The sequence below is a fragment of the Gopherus evgoodei genome, chromosome 1 (assembly GCF_007399415.2).
Source record: "Gopherus evgoodei ecotype Sinaloan lineage chromosome 1, rGopEvg1_v1.p, whole genome shotgun sequence".
Classification (NCBI taxonomy): domain Eukaryota; kingdom Metazoa; phylum Chordata; order Testudines; family Testudinidae; genus Gopherus; species Gopherus evgoodei.
The window spans coordinates 148,541,876-148,562,019 of NC_044322.1; the positions used below are offsets into that span (position 1 = coordinate 148,541,876).

General features: G+C 43.5%; 2 protein-coding genes across 8 annotated transcripts in view; one reads left to right on the top strand and one right to left on the bottom strand.

Moving 5' to 3' along the window:
* Nucleotides 1-20,144, bottom strand: part of C1HXorf21 (chromosome 1 CXorf21 homolog) — a 110,741-nt gene that overhangs the window by 34,166 nt on the left and 56,431 nt on the right. The gene's annotated exons all lie outside the window — the stretch shown is intronic.
* The window catches only part of GK (glycerol kinase), a 49,406-nt gene continuing 40,678 nt past the window's right edge, over nucleotides 11,417-20,144 (top strand). For all 4 annotated transcript variants that reach the window (XM_030575262.1, XM_030575282.1, XM_030575292.1 and 1 more), the window contains exon 1: nucleotides 11,417-11,608. In XM_030575262.1, the coding sequence (XP_030431122.1) occupies nucleotides 11,531-11,608 (78 nt within the window). In that variant the 5' untranslated portion in view covers nucleotides 11,417-11,530. The remainder of the gene's footprint in view (nucleotides 11,609-20,144) is intronic.

Consider the following 20,144-nt stretch of genomic DNA (forward strand, 5'->3'; position numbering starts at 1 on the left):
GCAACCAGAAAGGAGAAAAGAAAAAAAAATTGTTCTGGCTGTAGTTTTAAAAACCCTCTCCCCTGCTTACAAACAGCTAGCAGAGAGAAAAGAAGAAAAATAATAATCCTACTGGCTTTCGGATTCTTATCCCACTTGTACCACCATGTCATGATATAATTCCCCAATATGAATCCTAGAGTCCAAAAGATGGGGTACCAGCATGAATTCCTCTAAGCTTAATTACCAGCTTAGATGTGATAGGCTGCCACCACCCAAAAATATAGTGTTTTGGGGCACTCTGGTCCCCCCAAAAACCTTCCCTGGGGACCCCAAGACCCAAATTCCTTGAGTCTCACAACAAAGGGGAATAAACCATTTCCCCTTCCCCTCCTTTCTTCCTCCCAGATCTTTCCTGCCCTGGGTACACTAGGAGATCACTGTGATTCAAACTCCTTGTGCTGTGGAACCTTCTTCTGTGGACATTGTGGGGAGTGAAGTGGAGTGTCCAGTAGCACTACTCCTGCAGAAGCCCTACTTGCCAGGGATCATGCAGCAATACAGGGGAAAGGGCATCCACAAAGATGCTCTCTGCCTTCTGCGAATCACCCTGAAATATGAGAGTTCAGGGGTTGAACACCCAGCTTCTTCCATGGAGCACATAAACACCACATCCATATGTGACAACATATAGGAAAATCCACACATCAAACCTGAGAGCTCTTTCACCCCTTCCCCCCACTCCATTCCCCCAGCAGGTTCTTCCCATAAAGAAGCAAATGCTCTTCCCCAAAACCATGAAGAAAAGCTTACAGGAAGAGAAACATCTTCTTCCCAATGAACATATAATAATCTCAGACGCTATGAAGACCCAAAGCCCCTCTCATTATACATAAGACACAGGAATGTTGCCTCCCTTCCCCTACCTCTTAAAAGCTTCCCTGCACCTTTACAGATTCTGCAGTTTTCTGTAGTAACTTTGATTTACAGGTCTTGAAGAAGTTTTGGTTTTGCCCTGACTCCTTTCACATTTCCAAAGACAGTACAGACCTTTCTTTGATTTTAGAGACAGTTTGAGGTTCTGCATAGGACTGTTATAGTACTATTAGCTGGTTTGGCAGCATAAGAGGTTTTAGCTTGTACATAAAATTGGAAATGGATTTTATAATAAATGGCAACAATTTTGGCATGCAAACCAGGGGATAAAATGTTTTATAGCTATAAGTTCTGAGGCAGAGAATACCCAAGACCTTGCTCATAAGTATTTATTTCTCCAGTAATTATTTATTCTAGTTTTCCAGAAATGTTCATTTTCTAACTATTAGATTCTTTTAATATATTATTTTTGCCTGGTTTTCCTTTTTTCCTTTAGTTATATGATTGGTAATTACTTTACATAGAAGAGTTTATTGAATTAAGCAAAGAAGCACTCAAGATAGTCCAACATATTCTACTTCTTAAATTTGAATTAATTTAATCTAAGATTTGCTTTTGGCCACAAGAATAATGCAAAAACTGACCAATGTGTGACAGAGCCTTTGTGTAAAAGGTCATCATGAGACAAGAGACAAACAATTCTTTCATAACAGTTCAAAAGAAAATGCCTACATACTACAACACAGCTATAAATTTCAACACTACAATTGTAGCTTCATGATTCAATGCTTCTGGCGAAATGCTGGCAGGGTGCTGCACATAGAAAAAACCCAGCACAGCGAGCATGGAGTGGAAGTTTTCCACTTTAATCTTGACTTCCCCAACATCCACAGAGAAGCTCCTGCATATTCTTTATGACAGGAACTATAAAATGGTCATTTTAAGGTGGGGCCTTAGCATTTGGAGCATGATCTATTTGTAGGTGCCGCTTGACCCTAAGAGAACCTGTGTGCCAACAAGTGCACTCTGACACAATTATTCATGCTCTCAGCAGGGCACAGGAGCGCATGTGACCAATGACCCAGAAAGTGAGTATGCATCAGTGCTTATGATGTGCACCTATCTTGGAATAATGTGCAAACTGAGTTGAAATATGGTCAATACAAAATTGGAACAAATCTGTGTAGGATGCTGAATATTTGGATTCAAGTCGCTGGACTCTCAGTCACATTAAGAGCCAGCATGGAAAGTTGTGTTGACAGCTGACATCTATGCCTTAATTTACACTGTCACATGCTAGGACAAGCCTGGTGCAGTCACATTTTGCCCTTTACTTGGGTCAAGAGAGAAGAATCAGTTAGGAAGAGCAGGATTTAATTAGATGAATTCATCTCATTTTGCTGAGATGAAAATCTGCTTCTCTTCTACTAGATTAAGGTTCTTTAGCCACTGGATTTTGTGCATGTGTTTAATTCCTTTTGTGACTGTAGCTTGAAACAAAAATTTTGTCTGAAGCTAGTCAGTGAATTTGTGTCAACCAGAAACTGCAAATAAAGCATCTGTCTGAAAAATTTTGTCAGTCTCTACTCCCTGTGTCATTGATACCAACATGTACCAGGTTCCTACTCAGAACTCACTAGAAATTGGTTTAGATGGCTCTTAATATTTGCTTTCACAATCAACTTTGTCATTTTTCTTGTGAAAGAATTATTTTGAGTCACTGACTTTATCTCAAATAATTATTTTGCAACAAAGCCAACTCCACCCACAACTGCTAGGTCACCACTGACACGCATAAGAAAAAAGAATAGTCTGACAGGATACTAACATTGCAGACAAAACCACATGCTTGATCATTACATTATTGTTTCAGGAAAATAATGGACTGTGAAATACTTGACAAACATCACATCCACCACAATCTTTCCAGTCCCTGAAATCCAGCCAGCAGATAATGATCACATCAGCGTACAAAAGGGGCACCATTGTCATCCTCAACTGTGATGACCACATCGATGAGGCCGACACTCTCACTCCGACTCAGAGAAGACCCCACACTTCAGTTCACCCAGGAATTCAAGAATACCATCAAATTTCCCAAACAACTCCACGAGAAACTCTACAACCTCATCCCCATAAGAACCCACCCCAGGGATGTACTACATGCTTCCCAAGATACACAGACAAGGGAACCCCAGACAGAACCATCATATCCGGCCACAGCACTCCTACTGAAGGAGTATCAAAACTCATAGAAACCATCCTTAAGCCATTCACCACACAAAGGGATAGTTTTCTCCAGGACACAACAGACTTCCTCCAGAAACTCCACAACATTATCAGCCTTCCTCAGAACAACATTTTTGCCAGTTTGGATGTCACCTCCCTCTACACCAACATCCCTCAGAATGGGAGCCTCACTGCCTGCCTCAAATATCTGCAAGACAATGGACAACACTCAGATATCCACACAAACATGTTGCCAAACTCTCTCATAACAACTTTACATTCAACGACAAATGTATTGTCCAAACTGTGGAAACAGCCATGGTTATTAGGATGGCTCCCCAATATGCAAACCTTTTCCTGGGCCACATGCAGGAAGAATTTCTGGACAAATGCACAATTGAACCAATGATATATCTGACATAGATCAATATTTAAGCTCTCTTTACAACACCCCCACACAACTACCAACTTCCTGCACACCACTATCAGTTTCAGCAATGGAATCCTACAGATAACTATAGACAAGATACCTGTGGATCACACACTTATGTTCACAGATCCAGTAACCACCCTGAGCACACCAAAAAGTTTGTTATCTACAGCCAGGCACCCATGTACCACTGAATATGCTCGAAGGAGAAAGTCCAGCATATACACCTTAACACACTTAAAACTGTCTTCACCAAACAAGGACACTCCACCAGATTGTAGATCACATCATGGAATGGGCTATCCAAATACCCTGAAAGAATCTGCTTCAATACAGAAAAAAAAAAGCCCCTTCTGACAACCTGAGTTGTATCCTTCCACCTCCTACTGGAACCCATTCAGGGTTTCCTTAAACAATTACAACCAATACTTGATGGAAACCACATCCTGAAATAAATCATTCTTGAACCCCTTCTTCTGGCTTTCAAACAGCACCCCCTAACTCACTAAGTTCATCATCAGAAGCAAACTTCTCACAGACCAGGACTCACCAACTCTAAGCAGTACCAGACCCTGCCAGAACAACAAATGCAAAACCTGCAGACATATCTCCACTGCTATAATGATCAATACCCACCACAACATCCCTTTCAAGATCCATGCCATCCACTTGCCTAGCACAACATACGATGTACCTCATACAGTGCCCCAATGACAACTATGTGGGTGAAACAAGATAATTACTACATTATTCATTGAACTCACAGAGAAAATTGGTAAAAGACAAAAACACCCTGTGACCTGTGGGAGAATGTTCAACCACAAATCAAGACCTATCAGTCTTCATCTTCAAAGGAAACCTGCACAACACCTTCAAAAGGTGAGCCTAAAAGCTTAAATTCAGAACTTTGTTAGATACTAATGTAACCCTTCTGCCAGTCAGACTTGGCAGCAACAAGGGCTGCGTTCAGTATTTTGGGGTTCCTTTTCAACAATACCACACAAAACTGGCACGAGCCCCCACCCAGTGACCTGGGACAATTACACACCTCCCCTTGGGCGCCTCTAAGAGGCAACACTTCCCTTCTCACAAGCACAGAGTCTAAGTGTAGCAAAAAAATTAATAAAAGGAGGGAAATAATATGGCATTAATTTGGGGAAAACACTGCAGACAGGATTTATAAACATAAACCATGAGCACAAGATCCACCACCAAGTAAGTTGGGCAGTGTCCTTTTCCCCTCAGGTTTTTAAGTCCAGCAACCCAAAAGTCCCTTTAACGTGCCTGTCCCTTCTCTGCACCCCACTCACAGTTGCTGTCCTTGGCCAGTGCAGCCTCAGAGTTCAGAGGTAAATCTGCAGAGTTCACTTTCCAGCCTGGCTGCTGCAGGGGGGCGATGTTAAGGCTGTTCACCACGCCTCTCCACCAGCTGCGCCTCTCTGCCAGGCACATTGCTGGCCATGCCTCTCCACCAGCCATGCCAAGATGTCTTCAGGGCCCCCTACTTAATACAGCTCTCGGTGATTTGAGTTGTTAGTGGAGAAGCCTCACTGCTGGTGCACACTGGGAAGTCTCCTGCATCAGAGACACTGTCCCAAAGCAGGTCTAATACTTTGACCTAGGTATCAGTGATTTCAGCTCTGCAGCATGTAACAAGACTCCCAATTGAGTCTATATTAGCTCTGTTATTACACAGTGGAGAGAAGAAGGGTCAAATGGTGTCTGTGGCCCTTAGGCAAGGCTCACACAACCTGGCAAAAGTACCTGTCCCCACCCTCTCCCAACTCACTGGGCTTTGGAACCCATGTCTCCTACCTAGCGAGTGTCATTTAGTTGAGGGTGAGTCCCTCAATCGGGAAACACCAAGCACAGTTCTGCTGCCTTGGATTCACACAACAAGGATAACAACCCTTTATTACTCCTGCCCCAATAACAAGGAGTCTGGCTTTGTCAAAAGAAAGCCTGGGGTCAGAGGAACTGAGTATTGGCAATTTCCATTTGTGCCACAGCGGGAGCTTAGTATGCTAGCAAAGTCCCTTTTCCTGCTGTAATACAAAGACAAAATGAATCAGCCATATAAAGATAATTTGCATAAGCACCTAAAGATAAAAACAAGGGAAAGGAAGGATGGAAGAATTACTTGTCTGAGGGCTCAGTCAAACCTACTCTGCAGTGACCTGACTATGTCCCTTTCCCCTCCTATTATGCAGAACACAGTCCTTCCTTGAAGAATTAAATGAGTTTCACCACTTTATTCTTTCTGTCTTTGAACATGCCAGCCAAAAGTGACTATTTGGGCAAGCAATGCCATCATGCTGAGCACCTAGGCAGGGTGAGTGTGTCCATGCAAACAAGATCAGCTCCTGAAGTCCTTTTCAACAGCTCACCACTAGATGTCAGGGGAGAGCTCATTCAGAGTCTGCTTGCACTAAAAATCATGAATTTAATAAAGACACCAGATTTATGGCTCATTACAACAATCTATAACCCACTAACTATAAGGTGATGAGTCATCCCTGAACTAAAGCCTGATTAAGCCACATGCACTGAATAGTTATTCCTGTGCTAGGCTCCAACCAAACCACAAACTAGGAGGTAGTCTGCTGACTATCAGAGCAGATGTAGAAGCCACTATCAGAAACTATGATGAGGATGTGGGGCCTAGTGGCTGGATCTGTGGCAGTTGGGTCGAATGATCAAAACCAGGGGGTCAGAGCTGGAATCAGGAGTCAACAGCAGGAATAAAGCATAGCTGGAGCAGGACTAGGAATGTGGCTGAAGCAAGAGTAAATGTGGAGCAGGCAAAGGCTAGTGGTTCTGTTACCACTATCTGTTACCACAATCTATCAGGCAGGGGAGAGTTCAAAGCCATGAAGTGACACTCAGCAGACTGAGCTGCTGTTTATCCTGTGAAGCTAACATACCTGCCCTGAGGGTCATCAGACCAGTTCCTGGCTTGTGGACTGGCTGGAGCCTAGCACAGGAATGGTTCTTCAGTATATGTGACTTAAAAAGGCTCTTGTTCAGGGATGACTTGAAGGCCCACCAGGTTAATCTGTTGAATGATCCCATATGGGCCTAGGTAATGGGCACCTAGTTTCCTTGAGGGTCAAGAGGTATTTGAGAGCCATACCCTCTCTCTGATGGCCAAGGGAGGATGGTCTTGTTGATGGTCAGCGTATTGTTTGTTATCTTCCTTGGCAGAGTTTAGGTGTGATTTTAATTCCTCTTGATTGCAGTGGACATGTTGAATCAAATCAGAGGCCACATGGACATGGGAGAACAGCAATACAGATGTATGAAATGAGGGGTGGAAGCCATAACTGGCATAGAAGGGACTGTGGCAGATTGGTCTGTGATCAGAGTTATTGTAAGCAAACTGGTGAAAGCCAAAAGTCAGAGACAGTCATCTTGATGATAGTTGATGAAGCAGCAGAGATATTGTTCTAGAACAGCAGTTTATAACCTGTGATCCGTGGACCCCCAACAACAGAGTATGTCTAACTTGTGTAGGGAAAGCCACTGGTGGGCCTGGTTGGTGTGTTTACCTGCCCTGTCCACAGGTCCGGCTGATCGCGGCTCCTAGTGGCCGCAGATCACTGCTCTGGGCCAATGGGAACTGCTGGAAGCAGTGGCCAGTTTGTCCCTCAGCCTGCGCCGCTTCCAGCAGCTCCCATTGGCCCGGAGCAGCGATCAGCGGCCAGTGAGAGCCGCGATCAACCGGACCTGTGGACGGGGCAGGTAAACACAATGGCCCGGCCCGCCAGGGGCTTTCCCTATACAAGCAGCAACCTCTGTTTGAGACACCCTGATCTAAGATTTCCAAAGCAGCTTCCACCTTCATTTGAACATTTTTAGGGGTCTGCAAATGAAAAAAGGTTGAAAATCACTCTACTAAAACTTGATTTACCCATTCTGTCTATCCATCTGGAGGTGATAAGCAGAGGAAATATGCAGGGTTTGAACCATGCTCCCTAAAAGCAGAAGTCAAATTGTTACCCACGATTGGAGGTAATGCCAGTTGATAACCCATGGTTATCATGCCAATCACCAAAGGAATTATTCTCTTTAACACTGAACAAAGCACTTCAATAGAAGAAGAAATACAAAGCTACAACTCTGCTTCATGGGAGAGCTTTTGTCTAGAATATTCTCCTTTGTCATTCCTGCTTGACATCCTGATATAGATTTTAAGGAGTGAGTACACATATCATCAGCAGCTTTCCAACTCCAGGTCTCTGAAGACCTCTAGAGCAAAGGTTCCCAAACTTGGTTTGCAGCTTGTTCAGGGTAAGCCCCTGGCAGGCCGCAAGAGGCTTTGTTTATCTGAGCGTCCGCAGGTACGTCCGCTCCCAGCTCCCAGTGGCTGCGGTTCGTCAAGTTTGGGAACCCCAGCTCTAGACAGTTCAACTTCACCTGCCTACTGTCCTCTCTACCCCCCAACTTTAACTTCAAAATTTTAAAAATCTAATTCACTTTTCACAATTTAGTTACCTGGTGATTTTATTCTTCTTCAGTGGTGGGGTTGTTTGGTTTGTTTGGGTGGGTGTTTTGTTTTGGGTTTTTTTTGCTTTGTTGGGGGATGTGGGGGCTATGTTGCACTAATGTATTTCTAGTCAACTTAGGAAAAAATAAATGTTTTCACTGAAATTCAAAACAAAATTATTTTAAATAATTACATAACTATTGGAATTGGACTTGTACATATTGTTTCTTTTACAAAGGAAAATGTTAGGCATATACACATTTACAAAAACCTGAATGTTACACATAGACTGATATTGCCCCTTTAATAAAGTTTAGATGAACTTTTTAAAGTTCATTGAGTTACTTAAGTGTGGCAGTAATCTTTCAAGTTCCTGTTTTGCGTAAATAGCAGTAACTCAGCTGGAATGATTACAAATCATAGTATTGGTGTCATTTCATATAGAGGAGGAGCAGTAACCATAAGCTTTGTAAATTGCAAGATTCAACACATTCCAGTAGAAAAATATTCAGAAATATCTCAAATTACTGTCTCCACATCAGCAAACTGTGATACATTTTTCTAATAACTGCAAGCAGATACGATTCAATGTTACTTATTCTCACTTAAATATTTTCATTTCTATGCTGCCTTGTGTCTCAACTCTCCTCTATAAGGATCCCTATAAGAGACATTCTTCATTTTAGGCTCAAATTTACTTCCATTGTACACAAAAACAAACTGTCCTGTCCCTTTTGTTATGGGAAGCTGCTGTCTCCTTTTGTCCAAACTGAAAACATGGCCTGACTCTCCTCATGGACGTCTAGCCATCAGCTCAAACTCAATATGGCTAAAAAAGAGCTCTGAGGCGGGGAACTGAACCTATGTTTACACTATGCCATAGTGCAGATTACAGGGGTGTGAACTGAAGAGTGCACCAAAGTGTTGCGGTATATTTCCCCCATGTAGATGCTGCTGGCCCAAACTAAAAGATACTTAGTTCGCATTAACACACAGTCTTCTTCAAACAGGAGTATGTTAACACAGACTAGGTACCTTTAGTTTTAGTTCATGTTAACACCATCCACACAGGGCAGTTACAGTGCAGGACTCTGGTGTGCATTGCAATTCACAGTCCTGTAGTCCAAACTGCAGAGCTGTGTAGGCAAGCCTTTAATCTACCCCCACAAAATCCTTCCCACTATCTCCTTTCTCAATCACTGTGGACAACACCAGTATCTTGACTGCCAGTCAAAGTTTGACTAGAATTGAGAGTTGTTTCAGATCAACTTGATTTTTGGAGGGATAATATGTTTTGCTTCTACATACAAAAGTTTTTTTTTTTCAAATTAACTTATGTCTCATCCTCCTTTAATTAATCCATTTTGTAAGCAAGTTACCAACATTTGGGATACATTTTCACACAATAAGGTAGGTGAGGACACATTCCCATTATAATTAAACAGCTCTGCCTCTCGCATCTTCTTCTGGAACTCAGTCCACTGCTGCAACATAGGAAAGGAGCTCTGCTAGGGTACGAAAATATCAGGGACAATAACAGGATCTCTGGCAGATCTTGTATGGCCAGCATCCACTATGAGGAGTTGTGCTATATTTTTGAAAGGAAGGCCACCATCAAACCCTGGCATGTTGTGGACTTCACTGAGGATGCTCCCAGGAACACAAACCAGAATACTTAGCAGAAGGAGATTGACCAAGACACCCAGGATCTCTTCAACCCACTAAAAAGTAAAGCAGAGACAGTACCAAAGACCCAGGAGATCCCTGAATCGCAGGCGGAGAGCCAATCTGACTATGCTGAAGAGGGGACTTCTTCCAATAAGTATGTTATGTTATATTACAATGCAAATGAGCAGGGTTATTTAAATAACTTTAAATAACTGCCGGGTACTGTCAGAGCACTACCATTTTTGGCTAGACCTTCTCAGATTTTAGCTGTGGTGTATTGAAAATGGTGTTAAAACTAAAGCTCTCACTTTAATATGTAAGGGATTTCCTGGTCCTGTTTGCAGGCTAGGGGACCCTGTAGGGAAGCATGTGAACTGAATCAGCCTGAAAGGAGCCAGCCTAGATCAATGTGGATTGAGCTGTGCCTTTCTGCCTGCTTTGTCTCTCTCTGGTTTTGGTTTTTGTGTGTTAGAGTTCTGGACTCTAAGAAAGTAATGTTATGTTGCAACCTTCCGGAAAAAGAAAAACATAAAATACTCTAACTTCTCTATGTGTATGCTGAGAACATAACATTAGCTATCCCCTCTGGCAGGCTCAAATGGCAGCTGCGCTGGAGAATTTAAAAGCTCCATACAATGTATTCATCTGAAATATCAAATTTTACAAGCATCAGGAGCAAGTGTTCTTGGTTCCTGTGACCCTAAGAGCCCCTTTGTGCCAACTGGCAAACCCAACAAACTGTTGTCAGAATATTTAGCCAAATGGCATCATATAAGGTATCATATCATACAGGGGTGGCTCTAGGTATTTTGCTGCCCCAAGCACGGCACGTAGACTGCCTTCGGCAGCTTGCCTGAGGGAGGTCCCCGGTGCCGCGGATTCGGCAGCACACCTGCAGGAGGTCCACCAGAGCAGCGGGACCAGCGGACGCAGGCAAGCCGCCAAAGGCAACCTGCCTGCCGCCCTCGCGGTGACTGGCAAAGCGCCCCCCGTGGCTTGCCGCCCCAGGCACGCGCTTGGTGTGCTGGTGCCTGGAGCCGCCCCTGATATCAGATAAAAACTGGTGAGCCACTTGTCATGGAAATCATTGTGATATGTGCACGGGTTGTGTACAAAGAGTTATGTATGTATGCTAGTAATATGGTCTCAACACGTGGTGTGAAGGCAGCTGATAAACAAGTTTATTCTTGACAAACAAATGTGGTTTTGCCTTTGTTTCCATTGTAAATCAGGCAAGCCAGAGCTGTAAACAAGGGAAGTTCATTTGTACCTGAATCCACATGAAAAGCAAATTAAGAGGGGGCAAGGATGGCATCAGCTTGTTGGAGCACAACCTGCAAGGGAGAACTTGTTTGGAAATATGTTTGTTTGAAAGTCTTCTTGGCTTGACTCTGAACCAGGTTAGCACAGCTCTTTAAGGAGAAAGGGCTGAAGGCTGCTTTGCCAGAGAGAGAGGGATGGGCAAGGACTGAAGACAGAACTATAGCACATTTCCCGCATTCTCCCTCTCCCCACCCTTCGGCTTCACGTCTGGCCTCTGCCACCCAGGGACCTTGGCCAACCCACTGCCAGAGCCAGCTGTTTGCAGCACGCGCCTGCCTGCAGGCGCAGGCGCACCTCGAACATTGGCCTCTTGTCAGCATCCTGCGCCTCGCCCCCTCCGCGCCCCGCGCGCTGATTGGCCGCGGCGGCGCAGCGTGTCGGCCGGCGCCCCCTTCTCTCGCCCCGCCCCCTGAGCCCGAACTGGAGCCACGCTCCGGGCGCACACGTAGGCAGAGAGCGCGCTGGAGGCGCCGGGGAACGTTTTGCCCGGTAGTTCCCGGCCAGGGTCGCCTAGGAGACGCGGCTCGCGAGCGGCTCCCATGGCTGCGTCGGACCGAGTGGTGCTGGGGCCGCTGGTGGGTTCGATAGACCAGGGCACCAGCTCCACGCGCTTCCTGGTGAGTAACCCGCGCGGGCTCCGCCTGCTGCTGGGGCGGCGCGGTGTCCTGGGATGGGAGCCCGAGTGTCCACACGGAGCTCTGGCTCTGACCCCGGTTTGACTTCGCTGGGAGAGATCCCCAAGCCCCTCCCTTCCATCTAAATCGCTGTGACTCAGGACCTGCAGTCCCAGGTGCCTGCTTAGGGGTGGGTCAGAGCCTCATTCCCTTGTGAATTGGGTCCAAGCCCTGTCACTTTGCAGGCCTGAGTTACAAGGTCTGCACTATGGCCGAGTTAGCAGCACTGTGAGAACTAGGTCTAGCAATTGTAAACCCAGGTTCCCAATTAAGTATGTGTGATCAAGCGTGGGTTTGGAAACACGGGTACACCAGTGCTGCAATGGGGTGTCTCAGACCCTGGGTCATGTGACTTAAACACATGGAGCTCAGGTTGTGGGGCTAAACATTGCAGTGTAGCAGTGGTTTCTCCAGGAATTGAAATTGGGGGGGGGTGTTTGAATTTACGAGGTGGGGGGGGTCAGGATCAAAGAGATATGAATAAAGTAAATGTTTTGTTAGGATAATGCAAATTTAACATAAGGATAATGCAAGTTACACCAAAACATATAACAGGTTTAGGTTTCTAAAACCATATAATTTTTTAAAAAAATGTATTTAATTTAAATTGACTTTTGAAAAGTAAGCCATCATGGGATAAGAGGGAAGTCCTCTCATGGATCAGTAACTGATTAAAAGATGGGAAACAAAGGGTAGGAATAAATTGTCATTTTTCAGAATGAAGAGAGAGAAATAGTGATATCCCTGAGGAGTTGGTACTGGGATCATTACTGTTCAACATACTCATAAATGATCTGGAAAAATGGGTAAACAGTGAGGTGGCAAAATTTGCAGATGATACAAAACTGTTCAAGATAGTTAAGTCCCAGGCAGACTGTGAAGTGTTACAAAGGGATCTCACAAAACTAGGTGATTGGGCAAGAAAAATGGCAGATGAAATTCAATGTTGATAAATTCAAAGTAATGCACATTGGAAAACAATCTCAACTATACATACAAAATGAAGGACTCTGAATTAGCTGTTACTACTCAAGAAAGATCTTGGAGTCATTGTAGGTAGTTCTCTGAAAACATCCACTCAATGTGCAGCTGCAGTCAATGATTCATTCATCAAACATTTTGTTTGCTTTTTAAAAAAGAACAGGAGTACTTGTGGCACCTTAGAGACTAACAAATTTATTTGAGCATAAGCTTTTGTGGGCTCCAGCCGACTTCATTGGATGTGGGCCACAAAAGCTTATGCTCAAATAAATTTGTTAGTCTCTAAGGTGCTACAAGTACCCCGGTTCTTTTTGCGGATACAGACTAACATGCCTGCTATTCTGAAACCTGTGTTTTTTTTAAGAAAGGGATAGATAATAAGACAGAAAATACCATATTGCCTCTATATAAATCCATGGTATGTGTACACCTTGAATACTGTGTGCAGATCTGGTCACCCCATCCCAAAAAAGAGATATTGGAAATGGAAAAGGTACAGAGATAGGCAATTAAAATGATCAGGGGTATGAAACAGGAGGAGAGATTAAAATGACTGGGAATTTTCAGCTTAGAAAAGAGATGACTAAGGGGGATCTGATAGAGGTCTATAAAATCTTGACTGGTTTGAAGAAAGTGAATAAGGAAATGTTATTTAATCCTTCACATAACACAAGAACTAGCAGTCACCCAATGAAATTAATAGGCAGCAGGTTTTTAAAAAACAAAAGGAAGTACTTCTTCACACAACATAAAGTCAACCTGTGGAACTCTTTGCCAGGGAATGCTGTGAAGACCAAAACTATATTGGATTTAAAAAAGAACTAGATAAATTCCTGGAGAATAGGTCCATCAATGGTTATTAGCCAGGATGGGGAGAGATGCAACACCATACTCTGAGTGTTCCTAGCCTGTTTGCCAGAAGCTGGAATGGGCAATAGGGGATGGATCACTTGATGATTACCTGTTCTGTTCATTCCCTCTGAAGCACCTGGCCTTGACCACTGTTGGAAGACAGGATACTGGGCTATATGGACCATTGGTTTGACCCAGTATGACCATTCTTATGTAAAAATTAATTATAATAAAAATGTTTAGTACAGAAACTCCCCAACGTAATGACCTCTCAAGATAGCAACAATGTGAGATAACAACCTTGGCAAACACTGCATTTTAAAAATCTTGGCCTACTAGGAAACATATCTATATAAGTTTCCGTTCCCAGTCACAAATCTAGCATTCTGGAGCAAAGTCACTAAAATATAGTCCAACAAACAAATGTTTATTTAACATGCCCTTTATTTAAGCCATCAGAGGTGCTTTCACGTGAGTACACCTCCCAGGTGGGGAGGAAGAAAGCACCTTGCTCGTTCCTCCAGCTGCTCACTCTTTGCTCTGGCCATGACTGTTCGTTGTGCCACTGTTCACTCCACCACTCTGTTGCCAATGGCCCTATGCAGTCACCTGCTGCTGTCGCCACCTGCCACTGTGAGCTCTGCGAGTTGGTCTCTTGAGGTTCCACCAGCTCTCATGGTATGGCTACATTTGGAATTTCAAAGCGCTGCCGCGGCAGCGCTTTGAAGTGTGAGTGTAGTCAGAGCAGCAGCGCTGGGAGAGAGCTCTCCCAGTGCTGCATGTAAACCACATCCCTTACGGGTGTAGCGCGCCTGATTACACTGACGCTTTACAGCGCTGTATCTTGCAGCGCTCGGGGGTGTTTTTTCACACCCCAGTTGCAGCGCTGTAAAGTGTGAGTGTAGCCAAGCCCTCAGTGATTTCTGCTGAGCTCTCCGTGCGGGAACCTCACTCGCTGCTAATGTAGTCTGGGTTGTCTCTTACACAAAAACACTGTACCCACAGGAACACTGTCCCCACAACAGGACTAAGCACTTGGACCTGATTGTCAGTGATTTCAGCTGCAGTGGTCACTTAACAGAACAAAACACTATCTATGGAGCCTAATCAGCTCTGTCTTTAAACAGTGGAGAGCGACAGCTCCCCACCCTCTCTTTTGATGCCCTCAATCAGCACAGGCTAAGTACAGTTCTACTGCCCTTTACTCATAATAAGACCATTTCATTCCCAAACCACCGCCACTCCCGCGCCCGCATTCAAGTGATTTGTAATCCAACCCCAGCCAAAATCTGTCACTTGGGCAACACAGCTCTGTTTGCTGGATACCTAGGTAGATTAGGTGTGAACGTAAATACAATCTGGTCCTGAAGCCTTTTGCCACAGTTTATCATTAGCTGTCAGGGAGAGCTCATTTAGACTTTGCTTACAAATCATCATTTGAAATTATTAGGTTGGCCAACATCACTGAAATGAATGCACTGACATTGTTGTAAAAAACAACGGCTGTATAAGGAAGCTAGTCTATATTCATACTTTCAAATCTATTATACTTTCAGATAGACGTATTTTATCATACATTGAATATGCTTTTAAAGTGTGTATTAATGTTTCAATTTCAGTTCAGATTTCCAAACAATCATTAAACTGGCATGTTTCAGAGTAGCAGCCGTGTTAGTCTGTATCCGCAAAAAGAACAGGCATACTTGTGGGACCTTAGATAGAGACTAACAAATGTATTTGAGCATAAGCTTTCGTGGGCCCACTTCATTTGATACATAGAATGGAACTTATAGTGAGGAGATATATATACATACAGAGAACATGAAAAGGTGGGAATTGCCCGACCAACTCTAAGAGGCTAATTAATTAAGATGTGCTATTGTCAGCAGGAGAAAAAAAACACTTGTAGTGATAATCAGTATAGCCCATTTAAGACAGTTTAACAAGAAGGTCTGAGGATACTTAACATGGGGCAACAGATTCAGTGTGTGTAGTGGCTCAGCCATTCCCAGTCTCTGTTTATGCCTAAGTTGTTTGTATCTAGTTTGCATATTAATTAAAGTTCAGCAGTAGTTGGAGTCTGTTTTTGAAGCTTTTCTGTTGCAAAATTGCCACCTTTAAATCTGTTACTGAGTGGCCAGAGAGGTTGAAGTGTACTCCTACTGGTTTTTGAATATTATGGTTCCTGATGTCAGGTTTGTGTCCATTTATTCTTTTACGTAGACTGTCCGGTTTGGCCAACGTACATGGCAGAGGGGCATTGCTGGCACATGATGGCATATATCACATTGGTAGATGTGCAGGTGAACGAGCCCCTGATGGCGTGGCTGATGTGATTAGGTCCTATTATGGTGTCCATTGAATAGATATGTGAACAGAGTTGGCATCGGGCTTTGTTGCAAGGATAGGTTCCTGGGTTAGTGTTTTTGTTCTGTGGTATGTGGTTGCTAGTGAGTATTTGCTTCAGGTTGAGGGGCTGTCTGTAAGCGAGGACTGGTCTGTCTCCCAAGATCTGGGAGAGTGAGGGATCATCTTTCAGGATAGGCTTTGATGATGCGCTGGAGAGGTTTTAGTTGGGGGCTGAACATAACGGCTAGTGGTGTTCTGTTATTTTCTATGTTGGGCCTGTCTTGTAGTAGGTGACTTCTGGGTACTCTTCTGGCTCTGTCAATCTGTTTTTTCACTTCAGCAGGTGGGTATTGTAGTTTTAAGAATGCTTAATAGAGATCTTGTAGGTGTTTGTCTCTGTCTGAGGGGACTGGAGCAAATGTGGTTGTATCTTAGAGCTTAGCTGTAGACAATGGATCGTGTGATGTGTCCTGGATGGAAGCTGGAGGCCTGTAGGTAAGAATAGTGGTCAGTAGGTTTCCGACATAGGGTGGTGTTTATGTGACCATCTCTTATTAGCACAGTAGTGTCAAGGAAATGGACCGCATGTGTGGATTGGTCTAGGTTGAGCTTGATGGTGGGATGAAAATTGTTGAAATCATAGTGGAATTCCTCAAGAGCTTCTTTTCCATGGGTCCAGATGATGAAGATGTCATCAATGTAGCATAAGTAGAGTAGAGGCATTAGGAGGATGAGAGCTAAGGAAGCGTTGTTCTAAATCAGCCATAAAAATGTTGGCATACTACGGGGCCATGCAGGTACCCATAGAAGTGCCACTGATTTGAAGGTATATATTGTCCACAAATGTGAAATAGTTGTGGGTGAGGACAAAGTCGCTAAGTTCAGCCATCAGGTTTGGCATGTAAGTAGTTCACAAAACTGGCGGGGAGGTTGGGGAAATTCAGGAGGGGTGTACACCCCCCTTAGGGGGAGTGTAGGGAAATCACCGCAGTGTAGACATTTAGGCTTGGGCTGGCGCCTGGGCTCTGAGACTATCCCCTTTTGAGGTGTTTCAGTGTTTGGACCCCAGCCTGAGCCTGAAGGCTATATGGCAATTCTTAGCCATTTGAGACCACATCATCCTGGGTCCCGTGGACCTGAGCTTAGTGTGCAGGGCACCATTGAACCCACTAGATGTTTCACCACTGAGTTCAGTGGTGGCAGGATTCTCCCCTTGGCTCTCATTCTCTGCTGATACATTGCAGCTTGTGTTGTTTCTGACAGATATGAAATCTTGCTTTTCTGATCTGGGAGTGGCTTACATCCACTGTGCACCCAGTCGGCATGTGTGGATATGAAATGAGTAAACCAGGTGCCTACACAGAATCCGTCCCATGGCTTGCCTTAAAGTTACAGATAAGGAGTAGTGTAAAATAGCACAGTGACTCAACTACATTGCCACCCTGAAGCCTGTTTCGGCCTGTGTGAATAATGACTCCTGCGAATGCCTCAGGTAGGCCCCGATTCTGCAAAGACTTAGCACACACTTAACTTTACGCACTGAGAAGTTCTAGTGACTTAAATGGACTTGTCGCAGTGCATAAAGTTTAGGCATATGTGTAAGTCTTTAGTTTACAGGCCTTTGATAGGTCCTCAAATTATAAGGCCCTTGTATGCACCACAACTTACCTAAAAATATATTGGTGCTGAAAGCTAGTGCACAGAGCTTAAGGCCAGTAATGGTTCTTTTATCTTATTTATTTAAAAAGCCAAACTCTGTTCTGCTTCTTACTGCAGAAGTGCTCAGAGACCACCTGTAAAAGTTAGGGACCTGTTGTGCTAAGTACTATACAAACACATGGGAAGAAATGGTTCCTGTTCTCAAAAGTTTAATGCCCTAGTCCTACAATTGGGTATGCTAGTTACCGCTGTATTGCAGTAAATGAGGCATAGCAAGGATGTGGGGTTTCATGCTTGTAGATCCAATTGCAGGACTGAGGTCTAAGAAGAGCAATAAGCCCCCCTCCCTTTCCAAAGTGAAAGGGTACTAAAAAAATCAGTGTAGTGGTGTGATAAGCATGTTGTCTTCTGTGAGTGAGGGTTTTTTGTTTGTTTAATTCTGCCCCTCCTCTGAGAAGAACCACATGAAATGTGTCTGGAGGGGATATACTCATAACATAGAGAAGTGTGACTTTTATAACTGGTTTTGGATATTCATTGAGTTTTTTTTTTTTTGTTTTGTTTTTTGTTACTCCAAAGCAAAGGCTACCTCTACAACCAAAATACTCTTACACATAGGGCATTAGAAGCAAAGTAAGTGAATGGGCCATTTTTATTTCTTCATCTCTGGGTGTGTGCTCTAAAACCACACAAGTAGACGTGGATGGCCTGGTTAGGCTGGGTGGAAAGAGTAATGTAGCCTTTTGGGGAACCAGGAAGCTTGCAAAGGGAAGAGTTAGAGAGGTGCTTTAGCAGCCAGGAGCTGAGGGAGGGATACCCTACACTTTTTTTTTTTTCATGTCATTTTGCAGTTACAGAAATATTCCAAATATTAACTTTACTACATTTTATCTTTATATGTTGGAAAATATTCCTGTCCTTCAGCATTCTCTAAAAACATTCCATTTCCAGTATTTATTTGGAGAAACAAATAATTTTGTAAATAAAATTTTAAGTTTGTGGTATTTTAAAGGCTTGTTAATACTTCAGTGTGTGATTTTTATTATAAACAAGGAAACAAAAATCCATGTAACATGTTCTGTTATCTTAGGGGTTTATGAAGAATGTTTCTTTAGATAGCATATGTGCTGCAGTATTTCTTTAAAGCAGGAGTGGGCAAACTTTTTGGCCCGAGGGCCATCAGGGAATAGAAATTGTATGGTGGGCCATGAATGCTCACAGAATTGAGGTTGGGGTACAGGCTCTGGGGTGGGATTAGGGATGAGTGTTTGGGGTGTAGGAAGGTGCTCTGGGCTGGGACTGAGGGACTCGGAGGGTGGGAGGGGGATTGGATCAGGGGTGGAGGAAGGGGTGCAGGTTCCAGTTGGGACTTTGGTGCTGGGGATGAAGAGTTAGTTTTGTTTTTAAATATGTGCATTTGACAGCTTTTTGTGTATAGTCAGACTAGCTTTCACCCTTACAAGATTAGTTTGGTTTTATTATAAATACACAAAGAAGAGAAAAATATTTTTAAAAAACAACAGTGTGATTGTAAATTTCCGGAAATAGATATTCAAGGGCAGGTGTAGTACCTGTGACCACTCCTAATTCTTTTTGAACTTAATAAATTGCAAAATGTTGCTGTTCTCTGAAAATGGCAGGGTGATTAAAATATTACAAAAATAAAAAGTGCCGTGAACTTGAGTGTCAGGATATCTTCTTTTACCTCAGTGAGCGGAGAGTTAACTCATAAACACCAGCATAGTGAAAAGAGCATAGAGGAACCTACCCCCTACCACCCCATTCACTCAGAATAAATGAATATGTATAAAATAGAAATAACACGAAATGGGAGGAGACTGTGCTGAGGGAGCATACCATTTTACAAGACGCCAGTCTACTGTTACAAGTCTAGTGTTCTGTTAGTCTGTTTTTCACTAGATCGAGCCTCTTCTTACCTGCCCACCTTATTGTCTTGGCTCCTATGCATGTTTTCCTCTTTATAGATGTCTTTCCCTATCATCTCCAACTCTGTTTCTTTCTTTTTATATCTGCATCATCCATCTCAGTAGGAGGCAACAGTTACTTACCTTGCTTATTCCTGTTATTAATGCAGAAGCACTAGTAGAAGAAGTGTGAATATTACTCTGGCCATGTGATTTTAAGTAATTTCCAAGTGATATTTGCTATTGTTAGGAATAAAAATATGGTCATGGAGCTAAAATGCTGTGCGATTCTCTTCCTTAGGTGAGTGAGAAAAATGTATGTGAATCCTACATTGCATTTAAACCCCTTGGATTCTACTAAAACGTATTTCAAAGCATGGCTGGAAAAATCAGGTAGACAAAACAAATGCTTCTAAATGGATTAAAATCTGGCCCAGGTGTGTAACCCAGTCTCATCACCGGGAGTATTTGGCACTTGACAGGGAATTAGAGTGAGAGTTTTTTGTTTGTTTGTTTTTTACTTATCCCTGTTCATATTGGACAGGTTTCCACAGCGCAAAGTTACCAACACTACCATCACTAATTGGTAGTTTCAGAGAGGCCAAGGATTGATGGCTATCAAGACTGATTTACCATCTCGCCCACAGAGAGGGTCCTGTTGAGTAAAGGTTGAGGCACTTTGGCTGGGTAGAGCAGAGAACCTCGGTGACTGT